This window comes from Gopherus evgoodei, chromosome 9 (assembly GCF_007399415.2).
Source record: "Gopherus evgoodei ecotype Sinaloan lineage chromosome 9, rGopEvg1_v1.p, whole genome shotgun sequence".
In the NCBI taxonomy this organism is placed as follows: Eukaryota; Metazoa; Chordata; order Testudines; family Testudinidae; genus Gopherus; species Gopherus evgoodei.
The window spans coordinates 6,183,427-6,203,889 of record NC_044330.1 but is presented as its reverse complement, the minus strand read 5'-3'; the positions used below and the strand labels follow the sequence as shown (position 1 = coordinate 6,203,889).

The window sequence follows — 20,463 nt, the reverse complement described above, 5'->3', positions numbered from 1 at the left end:
TGAAATAAACTTGTTCAAGCTTTCAAAAATAGGAGGTGAAGGTTAATTTCCTCAGTCCCTACGTAGGCTCTTGCCTGATTTTCAAAAAGTGCTGAGCTCCCAACAGCTCGTATTGAGGTCAATGGGATGATCAAAAATATTCAAGGTAATCATGAGGAACAGTTTAAAGCATAAGTTGGCAAAAGTGCAGCCTATGGAGTTCAACATAGCTAGCAGGCACCTTCATTTTCAATATGGATGAGGAGTCTACAAATGTCAGCCCTGGATGCTCTAATTTGAGCTGGAAGGGCCACGCCACTTGACCCAATTTGGAGCATGGTGTCCTAGGATTCAGGCTGCCCAGACATATCTAAGATGAGCGGGGCTGTGAAACTATTTTGTTAATGTGAGTTACGGCTCCCACTATGTTCAAATGCAGCCATTAGGGGAGCATGATTTCTGGGGTAATGGGTGCAGGACAGGTTATACAAAAAATTAGAAAAGAGATGAAAGGCTGCAGATGTAAGGCTATTTCAGTATCTAGTGTTACTTAAACTGTTATTACTAACTCCATGCTGTCTCTCATTGTTGCATGCTGTGCTTGTTCCTCTTAGCAAGAACATGGCAAATAAAAAGATGGAAATATTCTCCCCTCTGGAAGCTGTGCAAATCTGTGCTGTGCTGGAGGACTGTCTTGATCAGCTTGCTATTCTTGGATATATTATGCCAGTTTCCTATGAGGGCAGGACAGACATCAGCAATGTAGGTGCCTCTATTTTTAAAATTCTCTTATTTTCTTTCCTGTCTTTACACTACACCTTCTTTTGACTCCTCTTAAAAATAAATGTTGATATATTTTCATTGTAAAGCGCCCCACAGCCCGTGAGAGGAGGAACATTCTGTTTTCCGGAAGCTGGGAACAGGGGACAGGAGATGGGTCATTTGATGATTGCCTGTTCTGTTCATTCCCTCTGGGGCACCTGGCATTGGCCACTGTCAGAAGACAGGATACTGGGCTAGATGGGCCTGTGGTCTGACCTGGTATGGCCATTCTTATTATAAATGCATCATCTTGCTGTTCAGCTGGAGACTGATTTTAATACTTATACTGCAGTAGCATCCAGAGGCGCTAATAAGGATTTGGGTCCCATTCAGGTAGGCACTGCACAAACATAAACAAAGACATGATTCCTATGCCAAAGAACTTACAGTCTAAGATAACAGTCAAAATGCAAAGGAGTAGGGAAAGGAAAACGATCAAGCATAGCTAAGTGGTATATACAGTAATGCATTCTCTTTTTGAAAATCCTATTATTTACTTTTTAAAAACACTCAGTATTGATGTAATTCTGCTCCCATAGAAGTCACTCATGAAACTCCCATTGACTTCGGGGAAACAGAGTTGGGCCAACACTGAACATTTTTGAAAATTCCACCCTAAATCTATAACTAACCAACCTAGACCGACTAACCTCAGTCTAGAGTCATTAGCTGGCTGATTTCATATTAGGCATCACACCATAAGTGGGTCTTGAGGGGAGATTTGAAGGAGAGGGCAGCTTGGAGGGATGTTCCATGTATTAGAGGCAGCCTACTGGAAGTGCAGAGATGTTTTTGGAGAGGAAGCAGTTGCAGGTGATGGTAGAGTGGCAAATGAGGTGATAGGAGCCAAGAGTGCGCCTAACCATCTTGAGAGGCAAATAGTTTTGATCTCTGCTGTCACCTCAAGAGTCTTAACTTTTACCTAAGGCAGCAGCCAATTTCCAGGCTGAGCAGTTATGAAACTTTTCCCTATGAGTAAAGAACTGGAAATAATTGAAGCATCATGACTGAGGTGGCATAAACTACTGGAACTTAGCTTATTTGGTCTAATGCTGCTTTATTTGATTCTACACACCATGCCTAAAGTATCAGCAGAGAAAGGAAGAGGAAGAATAAAGTAAAAGTTAAAGTTGTGCCAGTCCATTGTCTCTTATCTGTTTTCAAGAACAAGTCTATTATACGGTGACCGAGAATACTCAGAATCTGAAGTATGTGCTGGATTCAGAGCCTGACTAATGCTAAAGCCATACAGTAGAGGGCACTCCTTCCCTGAAATGAGGTCTATGAACTAGTTCCACCTACTCCCAGATATGAGTTATCATTCACTGAATAGCATGTGGAAAGCTTCTGATGTATTAGCAGTGAACACCCACAGAGAAAACCCATTCCTAAGGATTCTAGGGGGTGTTCTTGTCATGACACACACGTTCAGTTTGTGATAGTGTCAGTGAAAATCATGCCCAATATAGAGAACAGCTATGTGCTAACTCCATTGCTCTGTCATTTTGCCACTGCATGCCATCCCCTATTTTTCAGTTTAAATTGTCAGTTTCATTTCAAAGCAGCCTATCTTCTGCCTAGCATTTAGCATGCTGTTGGAGCTGTAGAAGTCAGTCATAGTTATGACATTTTATATAACATTAATCACAGCGTCAGCTGAGAATTCATTAACTTTCTCAATGACTAGGGCGCACTGCCCCATTTCATGTACCCCACCAAAGTAATGGAGTGTTTCCATTTGCTGAATTAAATGCAATTGTCTCCTACACTGTGCCCCAAAAAATAAATTGCTAGCTGACTGAACAAAGGCACCTCATGCAATTTACAAACTCTCCAACCTTTGGTAATTGACCTACCCTAGGGATTTTAAGGTACATCTCAAAGTGCCTGTAGATACTACATTACATTAAAGCAGTTTCTTTGCCAAGCTCAGGTTTTTCTGAAGTTCAGTCATTTAAGAGATTGAGATTCAAGCTATTTTAATATTGTTCATTTAAAGTAGTTATTTCATTTGCACCTGTCTGTATACTTTTAGTGTATTCAATGTATATACTTATTCACACAATTACACATACACACAGTACATCTGGGGCAGATCCTCAGCTGGTTAACTGTCCTAACTCAATGGAGCTATAATAATTTACGTCAGCAGAGGATGTCTATCTTTTGTTTTCCAACTCACACCTTAGACTGCCCTAAAATATCCAAAATGTTTCCATATAGCTTGTTACGAAGGTAGCAGCCAATATTCTGAATTTCCCCTCCTGATTCGTGTTGTATTTCCTCCACCATACGAAAGAGCGGAACAAACACATTCACCCAGCACTTACACTTCTGTTGAGAAGGCAGCACAACACACAGTGATTGCTATGGAACTAAGGCACGCAGGCAAGCTCTAGGTGATGCTGGTGGCAATTAAATGAGAACTAGCCGATAGCGTGACCCTTCCTCTCTCCTCAGTCTTCACCTTGGTCCTTGTCCTGCACAAGCCTTTGCACATGCCTAATTTTACACACTTTGAATAGTCCCATTGATCTCAATGGGCCTATGCCCCTGTGCATAAAACTTTTTCTTCTTCTGTTACATAACATTGCAGAGTTTTTCATTTCTCTTCTGTCCCTTATGCACGTAAATCTCTTTTGTTCCCTTGTAGATTGATGCCCAAGAACTTAGTGAAATCATCAAGAGCCAGAAGGACTTGGGGGTTAAGTTTGAACAGCTCATGTCAGCAAGGTCAGAGAACAGGCCAACAGTTCCCTCCGAGTCACTGAAGTTCACAGAACTGGGGCAGCAGCTGCAGGAGACGAGTGGAGACCTAAAAAGGGCCAATCATCTTTTTAGTAGGGCTGCAAAACAGAGTGCTGTGTCCTCCAATAACCTCAGAAAAGTTCAAGCTGATAGGTGAGTGTTGAGAGAGGACTGTGGCTTTTAGTGGTGCCAGATACCAGATCTGACGACTATGAAGCCCTTCATTTATCTCCAGAACAGACAGCGGCAGTATACGTTTCCCTCCTCCCTGCTAATGTACTTCAACCCTGACCAGGCGGGAATAGGGAGTTTAGTCTTCAAGATCCATTCAAGACCCTGGCTTCTGCTTAGACTGACAACAAGGAGGCCATTTACTGTAGTTTGGGAACTAGGATACCTGTCCATTCGGAAATGGACTGACACTACCAACTAATTTCTCAAAGATTTGCAAAGTATGGCCTAGTGTTAATGACTTTTGGTCACTTTAATAGAATCCAAACTGATGACCTCTCAATAATTCATCCCTGGAGCCATCCAGTACCGGTGTGTTAATGTTTGGGATCAAGATTTCTCTAGCAAATATTAGTTTGTTAGTGAAATTAGTTAAACAGGCTGAGCATTGTCTCTTGAGCTCAGTCAAGCAGTGTTTCATACGATGCCACTGTAGCACTGTTACTGCTGTGCACTCCATCCTGCTTTACAGAACAGCTAATGAACACCACCACCGAGATATTTTTTAAAAAAGGGAACTTGATGTTAGCCCATATTTAGACTCCTAATTAGATGGCATGATTTGAAAGAGTGCTGAGCACATAGCAGCTCATTGATTTAAGATGATTTATGTGTCTAACATTAGGCACATATATTGGAAAATCTTGGCCTGTATAATTAAGCAGCAAATTCAAAGGAAGGAGTTCAAGGAAATTCAGTGCAAAAAAAATTCCCAAATGAATGCAGAATTGCCACTGAGAATGTAATCACATATGCACCAGGAAATTTTGCATGCTGGTAAATTGTGAGCTCTTCAGGGCAGGGACCATGTTTGTGTAAGTGCCTGTACAGCACCTAGCACAATGGGTTTCCATCTTGAGTGGGCCCTCTTGGTGCTACTGTAATATAAATGTTAAATGATAACTCAGCCACCCTGGACGGTCTCAAGGCATGAACGTAACCCCTCCACCATACTACAAAATATTCCAGATGGACAAATGGGAGTTATAGTGGGAAACATAACTGTCTACACCAGAGGTTTTGATGGCGTGGGTAAGGGGAGTGATTTTTTCACACCCCTAGTTATTATAGCTATGCCAGCAAAACTGTGTAGTGTAGACGAAAAGCCTTGGGTTTGGTGTAAGAACCTGAACAGAAGAAAAGCAGGACATTACATTACTGTAACTTTTTTTAGCAGTGAACAATAACGGGGCCTGTATGTTTGAGCCAGGCATTGAATTGCCAGAAAATAACATCTTTGTCTAAGTTGCTGTTGTGTTCCTCCTTGTTCATGTTGGCAGGCAGGATGCGAGTGATGTGATTGCAGAAACTTTGCAGGAAATGCAGACTTCAGGAACGTTTCAGAGTCTGCTGCAAGCTGTGCAGAGAGAGAAGGAGAGGAAGTCTAACTTCCACACCACCATCATCAGGTTAGGGTTGTGTTAGGCATTTTCCCAGGTTCAATCACCACTGCTCCTGAGTAGTACAGAAGCTGTCCCCAAATAGTAGGATTCCTTCCTCTACTCTCTCAATCAAATAAATCAAGTCTTTGTGGACTTTATACAGGCTTCTGTTGGAAGAATTCTGCATTTTTTGCTTCATTCTCCCAATCAGTCCCACCTGTCTGACTCAGCAGTTGTACATGAACCATACATCACTGCACTGTGGCTTTATTTACCATGTCATCATCGCTACGATCACATCCCAGGTTATGACTTTCAGATACATAGCCTCCCTGAAGCTTAAAGTGGACAAAAAATTGCCTATTTGCCAACCAGCCAAGGAAAGGTGGCTCACCCTGTGGTACTGCAGAGTCCTGGGGAGCTTTCCAACCTACAAGCTCTCAGCGAAAGTAGGAGGAGCAGGGCTGTGTTTTGTAAGGTGCAACACTGCATCAGAACGGAGGAAGTCCTTTTCCTGTGGAAAGCTAACCCTACTCTCTCATGTTGTATTCAAGGAATGTAGGTTTTTCCATTTTGCTTTTTCCTTTAGGGAGGAGGAAGGAAGGAAGGAGATAAAGTCCCTCCAGAAACGGCTGCAAGATGTCAAGAAAGAAAAGGAATTAGAACTTCAGGTAAGAATATTTGAGATGGGCAGCATGCTAGAGAGGAAATGTGTTACTGAGCATGCTCAGACTGGGACCTCTCCTTCCTAGGGTGGTTCACAGTCTCCAATGACAGGATGTGAGAACACAAGTAACACACTCATTTTGGGGCAGGCAGGGAAAAATATAAACAAAACAAAAGCAAGTGTAGCTACATCACTAGTGTTCTGGGTGGTGAATGATTGTTAAAGCACCGATCAGTGCTGTACAGCTATAATAGTCTTTTCATCAGGGAGCTTCCAATCTAAAAAGAGACGCAGATCAGATCTGAATGCAGTGGGAAACCCAGAGGATGGTGTTAATTGGGATGGGGATAGCATAATACCGACAGGGATTAGCATTGGAAGGCCTAGTGGAATAAATAGGTTCTAAGGAAGGCGTTAATGGAGATGGTGGGGACATAATGTTCTGTGATAAAGGGTTGATCCAGACATAAGGGAGAAAGCATGAAGAGGAGAGAGTGAGAGGGAAATGAAGGGAGTGATGCTGCTGCATACTGATGGAATGAGGGGTGTGCAAAAAGAAACCAGCAGAGATAGAGGCAGAGCCATGCAGGGCCTTGAAGGCAAGAACGAGAATCTGACACTTGATTCAGTAGGTGAGAAGGAGGCAGGAGAAGATCTGTATAAAGGAGTGATCTGGTTGAGTGGCAAATGAGGGTCATTTTATCTACAGTATTCTTGATGGACTAGAGGTGAGCGAGATGGAAAACAGGGAGCCCAGAGGGGAGGATTTAGCAGTAGTTGAGCCAGGAGATTACCTGGGTATGGAAAAACATTTCAAGTTGAAGGCACATTGAGGAAGGACTACTTTTTATAAAAGCTGAAGAGGAAGCAGCAGCAGGACTTGGTGGGAGCCTAGATGCACCTGGAAGAGCAAGAGCCACTGAAAAATGTCCCTCTGATTGCCAGTCTGACAAGGATGGTATTGGCATTGGAGAAGAGAAGAGAAGGTTCGGGCGGAAAGATGAGGAGCTCAGATATAGCTGTGTACAGTTCGAGGAAACAGCAGAATCTCCAAACGTGATATCAGTGAGACAGGAAAAAATGTTGAAGTGGAAAGTAGATTTGAAAGTCATCAGCATAGAGGTGCTAGAAGAGACAAATAGGGGTAGATGAAATAAATTGGGGTAAGTGTAGGAGGAAGAAAAGGAGGAAACAAAAAGAACCCAGGTGAACTTTGCAGAAAGGAGGAACCACTGAAGGCAATATTGAAGGAACAAATGGTTACAAGATAGGTAGTGAACCAAGGAAGGACAGACACAGGAGCTCAAAGGTTTTCCAGAAGAAATGGAGAGTGCGGATTACTTTTCTAGAGAATTTCAGTGTCTTCAGTTTGGCACTGCGTCTAAAGGAATCTGAGGTCAGAGACTGGTCTGCAAAAGGGAGACGTGCGACTTAATAGATATTTCTTTTCTGCTGCTGAAACTGGACTCAAGCCTATATCCAAGCCCTAAGGGGGAAAATGGAACAGTTTAAAAGTCTGTTGACCTCTGTTTGGCAGTTAGAAGAAATAAATTAGTTTCATTTGGCCTCAAGTAGTGTGGCAGTTACTTGAGGATTATATTTTGTCCATTTCTTAGTGCTCGTTGTCTCTGCCAGTTGAGATTCAGGTCACTCATAGGGTAATGCTGGGAAGCTCTCCATGCACTGTACCAACATAAGGAGCAGAGCTGGTGCCAAAGTTAGTGCTGTAGAAGCCCAACAGTGTCTGTATGCCCAACTTACACATGCTGTTCTGTTTTAATGTAGTTTCCACAACTCTTTCCAGTACTAGGAAACGTGCCTTACGCTGGAGCTTTCTTTGGCCTCAGTCTTAAACTTTTTTGCATTTGCTGTAGGTGATGATCCTCTGTTTCAGCCTTTACCTTCTGATCTTTGAGTACCTTTCTTCCGTCTTTGCGATCAGCCTCACAAAGTGTGGCCTGCAGTCGTTTTCTTTCCAGCTTAAAGTCCTCTTCCTGGGTTTCCTTATAGCTTGATCTTTGATGATAAATCAAGATGAAGTTACTTTCAAATCCTGTTTTCCTCCCATTGCTAAAAAATAACCTGCTCCGATGAGGTCTCCCTGGGAGAATGATTTCTGTTCATTCCATTGAGGAATTTCTGATAGGCAGCTTTACCGAGACTTTCATGATTTGGCACATTGACAACTAATTTACAAAAGGAAAGAAAGCATGTTGATTATGGAGCCTTTTGAGCAGCAACAATAGAGGGAGGGAGGGACTAAAGCCCCCATGGCAGTCTCCAGTCTTTGGACTGCGTGTGAAAGAGAAAACAATACCAAGCAGGTATAGTAATGGATTCAGAAAACAAAATTCTCTGTTCTGGGTGTGTTCCTTGTATGTTCTTGTTCTGAGCTTTGTTTGTTCTTAACAAGACACTATCTAATAACTCACAGGGCTATTCCACTGTTTTTCCCTTCTCATTTTCTATAATGAGTCTCAAATATTCTTCCCTCCTGATTCTGTCCTTTTGGCAAACGTTGATTCCCCATTCACCTGTATTTCTAATAGAGGTGAAATTAACAAGGCTCCTTTTGTTCTTTCCCTTCTCTTTGTGCACCAGCAGGATTAATCACTTTAGTTCAGCTCTAGGAGTAAGATTTATTCATTTAGCTGTAGCTGCTGCAGTGGTCACTTATTTTGTAGCATTTTCCTTTTACTTTGTCATTGATGAAGTGGTGACATTCTACACAGATTATGATTATTAATTATTGAATACCAAAACCTGTGCTAATGTAACCTTAAGGTTGCACTGTCAGCATCAACAAGTCAGGCAATGAAAACGTTTAAGGCCCAGCAGTACTCTTTACACATCCTGTAGATTTCACAGTGTACATTTTGGAGCAATAAATAATATAGCAGGCTACATACCTTAAGCAGAAAACCAAGAATATAACGTGGTGTGTGCGGGAGGGTAGGTTGTACGCACACCAAGTTAACCTTTAGATTGGATATTTAGCTTTTATTCATTCTTTTCTGTAGAGGTTCTTATACCATGCTGATCACCATAATATTAATGCACTACTAGAAGGTGCTCAAAGTAGCATGGCCAACATTTGTCCTCTCATCCTCTTGCAGGGAAGAGGAATGTGTGCCATGTAGTATTTTGTTTTTTATATTTTTACAGCCCCCACCCCGATGCATTTACCATAGAGCAGCCAGGTCATAGAAACTTGCCTTGAACTTGGAGTGGAAGGTGGTGAGGTTTGTGATGGTCCTTAGTTCTTCTGGGAGTTCATGCCACAATCTTCATCTGTCCCCTGAGAAAGCTGTTGTGCAACTCCTCATTCCTTGCAGTTATAGCCTTAGTGTTACATTAACTGTTCCTTGGATTTATTTTCCTAATGCTTTTTAAAAAGGGAAAGAAACAATCCAGACTGACGTGTCTTACAGACTTCGCAAGCTCTGCTGGCTTTGCGTTAGGAGTTTGCAGTCTCCTTAAAACAAGTATGCATTTAAATAATGGCACACGCAAGCACATTCTTTCCCTACCTAAGTATACACCTGTATAGAATTAAGGACATTTCCTACTATGCATGCTCAGCATGGGCCCGATCCAGAGCTCATTTAAGTCAATGGACAGGCTATTATTGACTTTGTTGGGCTTTGGATGAACCCCGAGGCCATTTTCATAGGGCTGTCTCTTTGGCAAATCAAAAAAAATCTCTTTCAAGCCATAGAATGGGCCTAATTTTCAAGGAAAGCTGGAGCCATGGCACGTTTCAAACTTCAGCCCTTTTTGGTGTAGTCCTGTTCTATAAAAGGGTAGTTAGAATGTGTCTGTAATTACAGTTGGGCAAGTATATGCTTTGTACGAGCCACCCTGGAGATCCTGGGGCTGGGAGAGCAGGGGATTGCAGGCTGGGATAGAGGGGTATTGGCAGAGCTCTGTATGTGTGGAGCCCAGGGCTGGGATAGCACAGGGCTGTGGATCAGGACTAGGAGAAGGGTGGTTGTGGCTTAATTGTTTATTAGGAGCCTTTGCGGTGCTAGAAGCTGGGAATGGGCAACAGGGGATGATCATTTGATTCCCTGTTCTGTTCATTCCCTCTGGGGCACCTGGCACTGGCCACTGTCAGAAGACAAGACACTGGGCTAGATGGACCTTTGGTCTGGCCCCGTATGGCCACTCTTACGTCTTATGTTAATTCAAGGTGTTGGTTTTAACTCATAAGGCCTTAAAATGGTTTGAGGCTTGCTTACCGTAGTGACCCTGCTGCAGTTGCTTCAGTGGAAGGGTTTGAGCTGGACCTCCGTTTGAAATTTTTTAGGGGTCCACAAAAGGAAACAAGGTTGAAAACCACTGATAATGCAGCCATATGACAAGCTTCCCCTTCTGTCTGCTGGAAGCACAACCCCCCACCTCCTGCATCGTTTCACGGACGAAAATACAAGCCATTACCAGATAACCTTGGTATATTATGGAACATAAACAGGTCATGTCTCTGCTTGTTATAAAGTCATATGACAATCTGGGCTGTAAAACGATCTTCAGGCGGAGAAACTATAAAACAATGGTGGCTGCATGACTTTAACACACACACGCACCTCATCCAAGGGCCCTAATGGTCCTGAGCCTTATAACATAGTTTGCTTTCCCTGACTATATCTGATGGGATAGCGAGTGTGTGTGTGTGTGTGCACGTGCGCGGAGGAAGGATTTTCCCTTTGAGTGTTCCAAACTCTTCTGAAAAGGAACTCTTTTAAAATGACTCATGGCCTTTAAACACAGTGCTATGGAGCAGAGTTTTTCCTGTGGGATCTTTCCATGTTTACGCAGTAAAGGAATATGATGGTGCGTGAGCAACAAGATGTGAGCCTTTCTGTGGGCTTCAAATCACTTAAATAACACCAGCCCTTCTGTGTGTCATCTTCAGCTACAAGCTTCAGCAGATGAATGTTGAAGCCACTGTAACATGACAGCAAGCAAACAGGAAAAATCTGATTGAGTAATCAAAGGCACGGGGCACAAGAAGTAAAACCAGATGCATTAAGCTCAGTCTTACGTAACTGCAAACTAGTCTGCTATGACCTTTAGATTCATAGCACGTCTTGTGCTTTTCATATTAAAGAGAATTCTCCTGTAGTTACAATCCTGCATTTCTAATCTTCATCTGTTACCCCGGGAAACCAAGTAAAACTAAAAGCCCAATGCTAAAGTGAATCATTCTTCAATTCCCCAGTGCGTTCAAACATCTTGAAACACACTCAACCACAGACATCAGCTCAGTACCTTTCAACTCTGGAGTCCCTTCTGCCAGGGGAGCATGCCCAGACTCAACTTGCATCTGGAAATCTCAGCTCTCCCTTGTAGTAAGCGTGAGCAGGGAAGGGGTGACAGCACATAGCCAGCTACTTTCCCTCAGCACTCCTTACTCACCCAGAGCGTATGCTTTTGCAACAAAATGTACACTGTCCACCCTGATAAGCTTTCCAAGAAGTAGTGGCACATATGAACAGAGCAAGGGTCGATTTTCACCTGTTCTTTAATTTGCTTTGCAATTGTTTAGTTTTTCTGGTTACACAAAAACTTCCATGCAAGGAGCCCAACATGCTGTGCAAACTAAAGAATTAAACCGTAGCGCCCTCACAACCAAGATGTCATTTTTTTTATTTGTAACCCTTCTGCCCCTCTGAGTTGGCAGCAACAAGGGGTGGGTTCAGTATCCAGGGGTTCCATTTCAATAACACAATGCAAAACCAGCTCGAGCCCCCACCCAGTGACCTGGGACAATTACATACCACCCCCCCGGGCGCCTCTAGGAGGCAATACTTCCCCACTCGCAAGCATGGAGTCTGAATGTAGCAAAATCCTTTTAATAAAGGAAGGAAACAATGCGGCATCACGTTGGAGAAACACCACAAACAGGATTATAACACAAACCATAAGCAAAAACCCACCTCCAAGTACGTTTGGCAATGTCTTTTCCCCCTTAGGGTCTTAAGTCCAATCACCCCAAAGTCCAACAACCCGAAAGTCTCTGGTCAGTGCCACCCCCGAGTTCAAAAGTTTATCTGCAGAGTTTTACCCCCCCCCAGCCTAGATGGAAATGAGAGGGGGCACAGGGTGTTAAGGGGCACCTTACATGGGCCAGGGCCAACTGCTCTGCCTCTCCATGGAGTTTTGCTGCAGCCTTCACCACGACCAGCTCCAATACACCAGCTGTGCCACTCCTCCAGCTGACCCGTGAGCTGCTCCAGCCGCCCCCGCAAACCGCTCCACTGTACTCACTGTTCCATGGGCTGCTCCAACATGCTGCAAACTGCTCCGCTCTGCCAGGCGCTTAGCGACAGATCTTCAGGCTCCCCCACTAGTTAACCCAGCACTCAGTGATCTCAGCCCAGTAAGCTTAGCTCTTTTAGTGATTTCAGCTCTTAGTGATTTCAGCTTGTAGTAGGGGAGCCCCAGTGCTGGTGCACCATTGGCCCAACGTGAATTCAGCTCAGCAGCCTCTAGATGGACTCCTAATGGAATCAAAATTAGCTCTGCTCTTCAACAGTGGAGAGAGGAGGATGTGCAATTGGTGTTCCAGGCCCTCAAAAGGGGGCCCATACCATCAGGTACACACACCAGTCCCCAACCTCTCTCATTTCAATGGGTTTTGACACCCATGTCCCTTGTCTAGCAAGTGCTACTTAATTGATATTGAGACATCTTTGTCATAAAGCAGTCTCATACTTCCTCATTCACATAATAAGGGTGACAACACTTTATTCCTCCTGCCCCAATAACAAAGAAATTGAGGATCCCAGAGCTGTCAAAATAACCATCCTAGGCTGCCGTGGGCTATGCTAGGTGGGGTGGGTGTGCCAATGCAAATACCTAAAATTCCTTTCCACAGTAGTTGTGCCAATGCAAATACCTAAAATTCCTTTCCACACTCCCCATAATTCACCACCAGATGTCAGGGTAGAGCACATCCTGACTCTGCTTACATCTAGATGGGGAAACTGAGGCACAGAGGTTGTGACTTGTCCAAGCTCACACATGGGTCTGTGGCAGAGACAGATATAGATCCCAGTTCAGGAAACTACTTAAGCATATACCTAATGTGAAGCCATTGAAATCAATGGAACTACTGAAAGTTATGCAAGTGCTTAAATACCTTCCTGAATCAGGGCTCTAGAGGCCAGGTGTCTGGTGACCTGTCTGTCTCTGCAACCTCTAGATAGATAATCACACCTTCCCTCTTTATTTGCTGCCTTCTGTACAGTTGGTTAAAAATTAAGTTTCTTTTGAAGCTCATGTTAAACTTGGACAACACTCTGGGGGAACATAAGAACGGCTATACTGGGTCAGACCAAAGGTCCATCCAGCCCAGTATGCTGTGTACCGACAGTGGCCAATGCCAGGTGCCCCGGAGGGAGTGAACCTAAGAGGTAATGATCAAGTGATCTCTCTCCTGCCATCCATCTCCACCCTCTGACAAACAGAGGTTAGGGACACCATTCCTTACCCATCCTGACTAATAGCCATTAATGGACTTAATCTTCATGAATTTATCCAGTTCTTTTTTAAACTCTGTTATAGTCCTAGCCTTCACAACCTCCTCAGGCAGGGAGCTCCACAAGTTGACTGTGTGCCGTGTGAAGAAGAACTTCCTTTTATTTGTTTTAAACCTGCTGCCCATTAATTTCATTTGGTGGCCCCTAGTTCTTATATTATGAGAACAAATATGGTGTCACTACAGGGCAGAATTAAGGTTGGGTACCTTAGGTGTGAATTTCCATCCCCTAGCATATTCTGATTGCTGTTAAGTGGGTTTGGCAAAACTCATTTTGTCTTTTTTTTTTTTAAATTTCAATAGATATTGATATTTATCTTTAAGCCCTTTTTTAATGTTTACAATTTCAGTGCTCAGAGCTTGGGCAATTATGGGGATGGTCAGACAACAATTATTTAATTACAGTAAATGTTGAGATTCCAAAAGCCAAATCATATAGCCATTCAAAAACAAATTGTCAATGTCACATGCAAAATATACAGTGTAAATATCTTTATATCAAACTCGACTTTCTCCAGAAGCATTTCTGTATTTTACCCTATACATATACTTTTTCATCTGTGTTTGTGTACAGTGAAATCAACATTTACTGCAATTTACTCATAAAAATCCAGCTCTTTCAAGCGTACTTTTAAGTAATGAAGTACTCTAATTCTTTCACTTCCTAGACTGTAATGCTTGCTTGGAGGATAATTACACCCTCACTGTGATGTATTTTACTCTCAGTGCCGTAACCCTATCATGATGTATCTCCTGTCTGGGAGCTCTGCTGAGGCCAGTGGCATTATGATCAGAAGGTGACACTCTGACACATGAGCAGAGACACATGGGGGAGGGGGGAAGATGAGGTAACATGGAGGCTACCAGGGTTGAACATGGCCCTACAGAGTGTGGGGAGTAAACTCCCTCTCAGCCTCTCCTCTCTCCCATCTCCCAGAGTCAATAACTCAGCGCCAGCCCCCTGCCTTGATGAGGGGGAGAAGCCTTCAGCCCTATGATTTTTAAACATGTGAGGTGGGACACAGGTGAGTTTGCCTGGAGTAGTGGGCACAAGAAATTCAGAGGTGACTTGCATTTTGAAGCTCGCTTTTATGCCCCCCATATGCCTCTCCCTCCTGCCTATTCCTCAGAACCGGAATGAGATGATTGCATACCTCAAAGACCAGCTTCAAGAGATGAAGGCCAAGACAGACATGGAGAGCCGCTATGTGAAGAAAGACACAGAGCTCCAAGTCTACCAGACCCAGAAAAAGTGCAGCAACGCAGAGAGTGACCTGGTCAATGAAATTGAGGTAAGCACCATCTTTAGGCTGTTTGTAAAGTATCTCCAACAAGTAAGGCGAGAGCTGGCTGACTGCAGATTGCATTGCCACCAAACAGCCAACATGTAACTCACCATGCAAAGAGAGGTTTGTTTTACACACAGGTGGCACAAGCTCCTCCGTCTCACCCACCACCCTTTCGTTCCTAGATTTCACTCTCTTACATAGAACAACTGGCTTTTTATTGACACTGCAGAGCAAGAACCTGTCACTTTCAGTCGTGCTGTCCATTCACCACTACAAGCAGTCACATGCCGGCGCGCGTCGTCGCAGTGTATGCATATGTGCGTGCCAAGATAGCCTCTGACCTGTTCTGTCTTTATTGATCACAGAAGCTGAGGATCAAAACTGATGAGGAGATTAGAGTGCACGTGGAGATTGAAAATTTCCTCAGGCAACAACAGATGGTGGGTGACTCAAATGTTTTCAATTAGCACTTAAGACAGCAACCTATAAAAATCACATCAGCTTATTCCTAGGGTGGCAGTTAGTGTCTTAAGGAAAACAGTTAATGTCCATCTATCCCTCAACCAGCTTCAGGACTGTTGTTGGAATTACCATTTGCTCCCAAAGCATAACACTGGTTACCTGAATTTTGGATTATTTTAAATCTGGATATATTTCCTCTAAATCAAAATTGAGGTGGGACAGATTTGTTCAGCTGATTAACTTAAAGCCCAAAGTACATTCATTGCAAACAGGTCAGAATTCCAGCAGCATCAGGAGCTGGCATTAATACATGCAATATACTTACAGCTTCACAGGCCCAGGAGCTGCACCTGTAAACTAGGACACCAGCGGCAAGGAAAGACATTATAGAGCCACCAATCGTTCTTTGCTTTATCCTAGCCTGTTTGTTCAGGAGGAAATCCAGCGGGGTAGGATAAATACCGATTCACAACTCTTTTGATAGACTCAGGTTGCAATCAATCCATAATGTCTGTTATATATATTCAGGTTGCCCACGATCCATAATGTCTGTTGTATTACTTTGTATGGAAGAAAGGACCCAAAGAGTCAAAGGGGTTAACATGACCCTGAAACAGTTCAACATTAAACAGCATTGGACAAGGTTCAGGGTTTGCTCTATAGAGACTTCAGCCTGCTTAGTACCATGGCAAACATACCATAAAAAATCCTTTATAACCTTTTATTAAAGATACAGAAAAAGGAAGCAAAGCAGTTAAAGCTTTTGAACTGTAAGGTATGAAGTAAGGTTTTAATTTTAACATCCCTTGTTCCCTTCCCTTAAGCCACAGAGAGTCTTTAGAAGAAGAAACCCCATGTCTGACGGTCTCCAAGATGGTGTTAAAGATGGTAATAATTGTCCTTTTTGGGGGAGAGCGAGACATTAGTTGAGATGAGCTGGAGCTGTACCTGCTGTTGTTAAAGTCCGATCCCATTGCCTTGAAGGCAAAACAAGAAACACAAGCAAGAGGGAAGAGAGACAATGCAGTGTCTGTCTCTGGAGTTGACTTTCACTTGCAACCTCACAGCTGGACAAACACAGGCCCAGCACATGGTCTTATCAGCCATTCTGAGAGCTGGAAAACTTGTACCAGCATCAGCCTGTTGAGGGCATTGCTTTTAGCTGCCTTTCTGGTCACAGGATTACAGCAGTGTTGCAAAATATGCAGTCTTGGCCAGCTAAGCCAGACTCTTATTTGGCAAAAGGAGAGGAACAAGAAAGAAGGTAGGTAAGGAAGGAAAAAAGAGAGAGAGAGAATGTGTGTGTGAGAGACCGTCTCACATCCTAGGTTGTGTTCTGGGATTTAGCCAGAGCCAGTGAACGTGACGGTGTCATCAGGGTTCCTGTCTCTGGCTCAGTCTGGTCAGGACATCTCTCAGGATTAGGACAAGGAAGGTCCAAAGTTGAAGCTCACTCCTTCCCCTTCTCTTATCTTTCTGTCAGCCAGTGTTCACTTCCTTTATTGCCTTCTTTGATAGGCCTAGAAGCCTGGTGGATTAGGGGGAACAGTAGATGTGATATATCTTGATTTCAGTGATGCTTTTGACACAGTCCCATGTGACATTCTCATAAGCAAACCAGGGAGACGTGGTCTAGATGAAATTATTATAAGGTGGGTGCACAATCTGTTGAAAGACCGTACTCAAAGAGTAGTTATCAATGGTCTGCTGTCAAATTGAGAGGGCATATCTAGTGGGGTCCTGCAAGGGTCAATCCTGGGTCTGGGTACTAGGCAATATTTTCCTTAATGACTTGGATAATGGAGTAGAGAGTATGCTTATAAAATTTGCAATGACACCAGTCTGGGAGGTCTGTAAGCACTTTGAAGGACACGTTTAAAATTCAAAATGACCATGGAATACCGGAGAATTGGTCTGAATTCAACAAGATGAAATTTAATGAAGTGCAGAGTACTTCACTTAGGAAGGAAAAATCAAATGCACCACTACAAAATGGGGAGTAACTGTCTAGGGGGTAGTGCTGCTGAAAAGGATCTGGGGGTTATAGTAGGCCACAAACTGAATGAGTCATCAATGTGATGCAGCTGCAAAAAGGGCTAATATGATTCTGGGGTGTGTTAACAAGAGTGTTTGTAAGACACAGGAGGTAACTGTCCCACTGTACTCGGCACTGGTGAGGTCCCAGCTAGAGGACTGTGACCAATTCTGGGCACCGCACTTTGGGAAAGATGTGGATAGACTAGAAAGAGTCCAGAGGAGAGCAATAAAAATGAGTCAGTAGCATTACTACCCCTTCCCGGTGCGTTCTGTCTGCTGTGCTAAGTGTCACAGTATGTCTCCCACACAGAAGTTGGAAGAGAAGCTAGAATACTGGATGGAGAAGTATGAAAAGGACACGGAATCTAAACAGCAAGAACTGAACACTCTAAAAGCATCCAAGGCAAATGATTTAGCAGCACTGCAGGAACTAGCCAAGCAGGTATGAGATCAGCAGTGGACTGAAGGATTCAGTGACCCAGCATTTCATTGCCCAGGCAGCATCCCAAAAGCTGGGCCCTGGGCATTTCCCCACCCTCACTCTTTTCATTCACCCAGAACAAGGGACGAGAACTACGGGAAAGAAAAGATTGAGTAACCATGGAGCTATTCAATAGAATAGGCAGGAACAACACAGCAAGTGGTGTCAGGAGGGAGCCAGGGAGGCATGAATCCTCTGTTCTCTGCATGTGACTCTGGTCAAGAAATGCCATTGTTTGTTGTTTTTCCTATGGCCGTTTTGGGTGTACAAGTGGCAAGTAATTGAAGGGTTTTTATGAGGGGCAAGGGAGGACAAACTCCCTTCCCAATGTGTCTCACCTTGGTGCACACAAGCTATTGCTAGTCTGGGGGAGAGGGACTCCGTGGAATTTTAACATGCTTGCTTTCATTGCCAGTGACCACTGGCTGCTGCAGACTAAGGGCTATCTCTGAGGGCTTGTTGGCTGCCCTGCAGTTCGGACTGTGAGGGCATGAATAGCAGCTGCGTGTAATTCCCCCTGTGAGGATTAACTGAAAGGTTCCTAGTTCTAATCAGATCACTAGAAATGACATATTGGAGGTGTGGTAATGATGCTCACTCTGAACCCTGGTAACTCCCTGTTAAACAGCAAGCTCTGATGACAATATTCCTGGAGAATCTCTCAACCAAAGCTCACCGTTGTAATGATTGTTCTGTTTCCGATATTTACATGGCAAGGATTTGTAAACATGTAAAAACCTTCCTAGAGAAGTAGTTAAAAAAAAAAAAAGGTTTCTAGTTCACACTAACATAGTCCTGTTGAAGAGGGTTACACTAGTGCACACTGTTTGTCCCCACTCTGGTAGTCAGAACTGCAGGGCAGTGTAGACATAACTTAAGTTTACTGAGTTCTAAATGCCTGCTTGTGGAGTTAGAGGACACTCAACTCCTTGTCCCGTCGAGCACCTCATCTTCCATTCTGTCTGTAAAACTTGGGCCAGTTGTGTCATGTCTGTGTCCCAATCATTCTACCTGTCCCCATGTGTTTGGGGTGACTTTCTAGCAACACCTGTTCCACCAGAAGCTAGACAAGACACAGGCTTTCTGCAGCATAACATCAGCGGGTTCAATATGTTCAAGCAGTGAAAGGTTTCAGTTACTGGAGCAACTTACTGCTTTACGATGGGGAACACAGTTATATGCAGCATTTGCACTGCAGAGCTGGGACAGTCCAGAGAAAGGATCCGAGGGAGAAAGGCTTGCACATCAGCCTCCATGGAGTAGCTATGAGGGACAAGCCTTGTTCAGGGAGCTCCAGAATTCAAAGACATCATGATGCTCTCAGTCCATTTCTAAGCAAAGCATGTTCTAGAGCAGGGGTGGGCAAACTTCTTGGGCCGAGGGCCAAATCTGGATGGGGGATAGGGCAGGGAGTGCGATGAGCAGGAAGGGGCTCAGAGCAAGGGATTGGGGCAGTGGAGGGCGTGCTGGGTGCATGAGGGGGCTCAGGGAAGGGGGATGGGGTGCAGGAGTGTGGAGTGCAGAAGGGGGCTCCGGGCAGTGGCTTGGCGTGCACAGGGGTGCAGGGTACAGCAGGGAGCTCAGGGTAGGGGGTTGGGGTGCAGGGTGTACGAGAGGGCTCAGGGCAGGGAGTTGGGGTGCAGGAGGGGTGCAAGGTGCAGGCAGGGAGTTGGGGGGCAGGGTGCTGGCAGGGTTCAGGCTCCAGCCTGGCGCTGCTTACCTAAAGTGGCTCTGGGGTGGCAGTGGCACGCACTGGGGCCAGGGCAGGCTCCCTGCACGCCTGCCCTGGCCCCATGCCACACCGCTTCAGGAAGGGCTGTGGCCCCTGGGGTGGGGGGATCGGGGGTGGACGGCTCCACATTTGCTGCCCTTGCCGTGCCTCCAGGTACCTCCCCCGAAGCTCCCATTGGCTGCAGTTCCCCATTCCCGGCCAACGAGAGCTGCGGGAGCTGGTGCATGGAGGCAGAGGCAATGCATGGAGCTCTCTGCACCCTGTCCCCCTCCTGGGGTCATCAGGGAAATGGTGCTGGCCGCTTCTGAGAGCAGTGCGGGGCCCGGAGGCCAATCCTGTGGGCCAGATCCAAAGCCCTAACGGGCTGGATCCAGCCCGTGGGCCGTAGTTTGCTCACCCCGTTCTAGAGCGTCTCTTGCATTTCTGCAGTGCCGGTTATTTGAGCAAGCCATCATGGAGGATCGGGTGGAAAAGGAGGCAGCGAGAAGAAAGGTGGAGCAGGATGCGCTGGAATTAAAGAGCATCAAGAAGGTAAAAGGGAAAATGCTACCAGTGCTATGGCTCATGAATGATCTGTATGCAAGGGGGCTCCTTTCACTCAGCAAGACCACTGAAGGGTTTGGCCAGCAGGGCCTGGGACCGGCAAGCGCTGCCATTGGGCTGGGAGAGGAGAGGGGTCTGCCGCATGTCCAAGCTGCTGCTTGTTCTCCACACCCTCTAGTCCCCCCCTAGGGAGAGCAGCCACAAAGTTAACAGCCACCTACCGAATCAGGAAGGAAATAAAGGGCAAATCTTGGCTCCCAGAGTGAAGATTTGGGGGCCTTTTGTCCCTCACACCATCTGTGCAGTGAGGATGACGCCACAGAGGGAGGGTTGCAATGTAATCCTTGCCATCAGTACAAGAACCGCCCCCCACCCCATCCCACAAACGCTCAGCACAGACTATCCCACAGGCCAGGAAGTGCAGGGGAAGAGCCCAACCTGCTACAGCTTAGGACATTGGTCCTTTACAGCAGGTGCCACAGTCTACACTGTACCTGGCGGCCTTCTTGCTTTCAAGCTGCCTCCCACTGGCCTTTCACAGGGCCAC

The 20,463-nt window shown here is 45.0% G+C and overlaps 1 protein-coding gene across 4 annotated transcripts in view; it reads left to right on the top strand.

The window, feature by feature from the left end:
- IQCG (IQ motif containing G) overlaps positions 1 to 20,463 on the top strand; it is a 42,376-nt gene that overhangs the window by 12,006 nt on the left and 9,907 nt on the right. For 2 of the 4 annotated variants that reach the window (XM_030574748.1, XM_030574747.1), the window contains exons 3-10: positions 594 to 741; positions 3,455 to 3,702; positions 5,061 to 5,189; positions 5,752 to 5,833; positions 14,503 to 14,664; positions 15,027 to 15,101; positions 17,471 to 17,602; positions 19,803 to 19,904. In XM_030574748.1, the coding sequence (XP_030430608.1) occupies positions 601 to 741; positions 3,455 to 3,702; positions 5,061 to 5,189; positions 5,752 to 5,833; positions 14,503 to 14,664; positions 15,027 to 15,101; positions 17,471 to 17,602; positions 19,803 to 19,904 (1,071 nt within the window). In that variant the 5' untranslated portion in view covers positions 594 to 600. The remainder of the gene's footprint in view (positions 1 to 593; positions 742 to 3,454; positions 3,703 to 5,060; positions 5,190 to 5,751; positions 5,834 to 14,502; positions 14,665 to 15,026; positions 15,102 to 17,470; positions 17,603 to 19,802; positions 19,905 to 20,463) is intronic. The other 2 variants (XR_004001932.1, XM_030574749.1) reach the window with 2 other exon arrangements.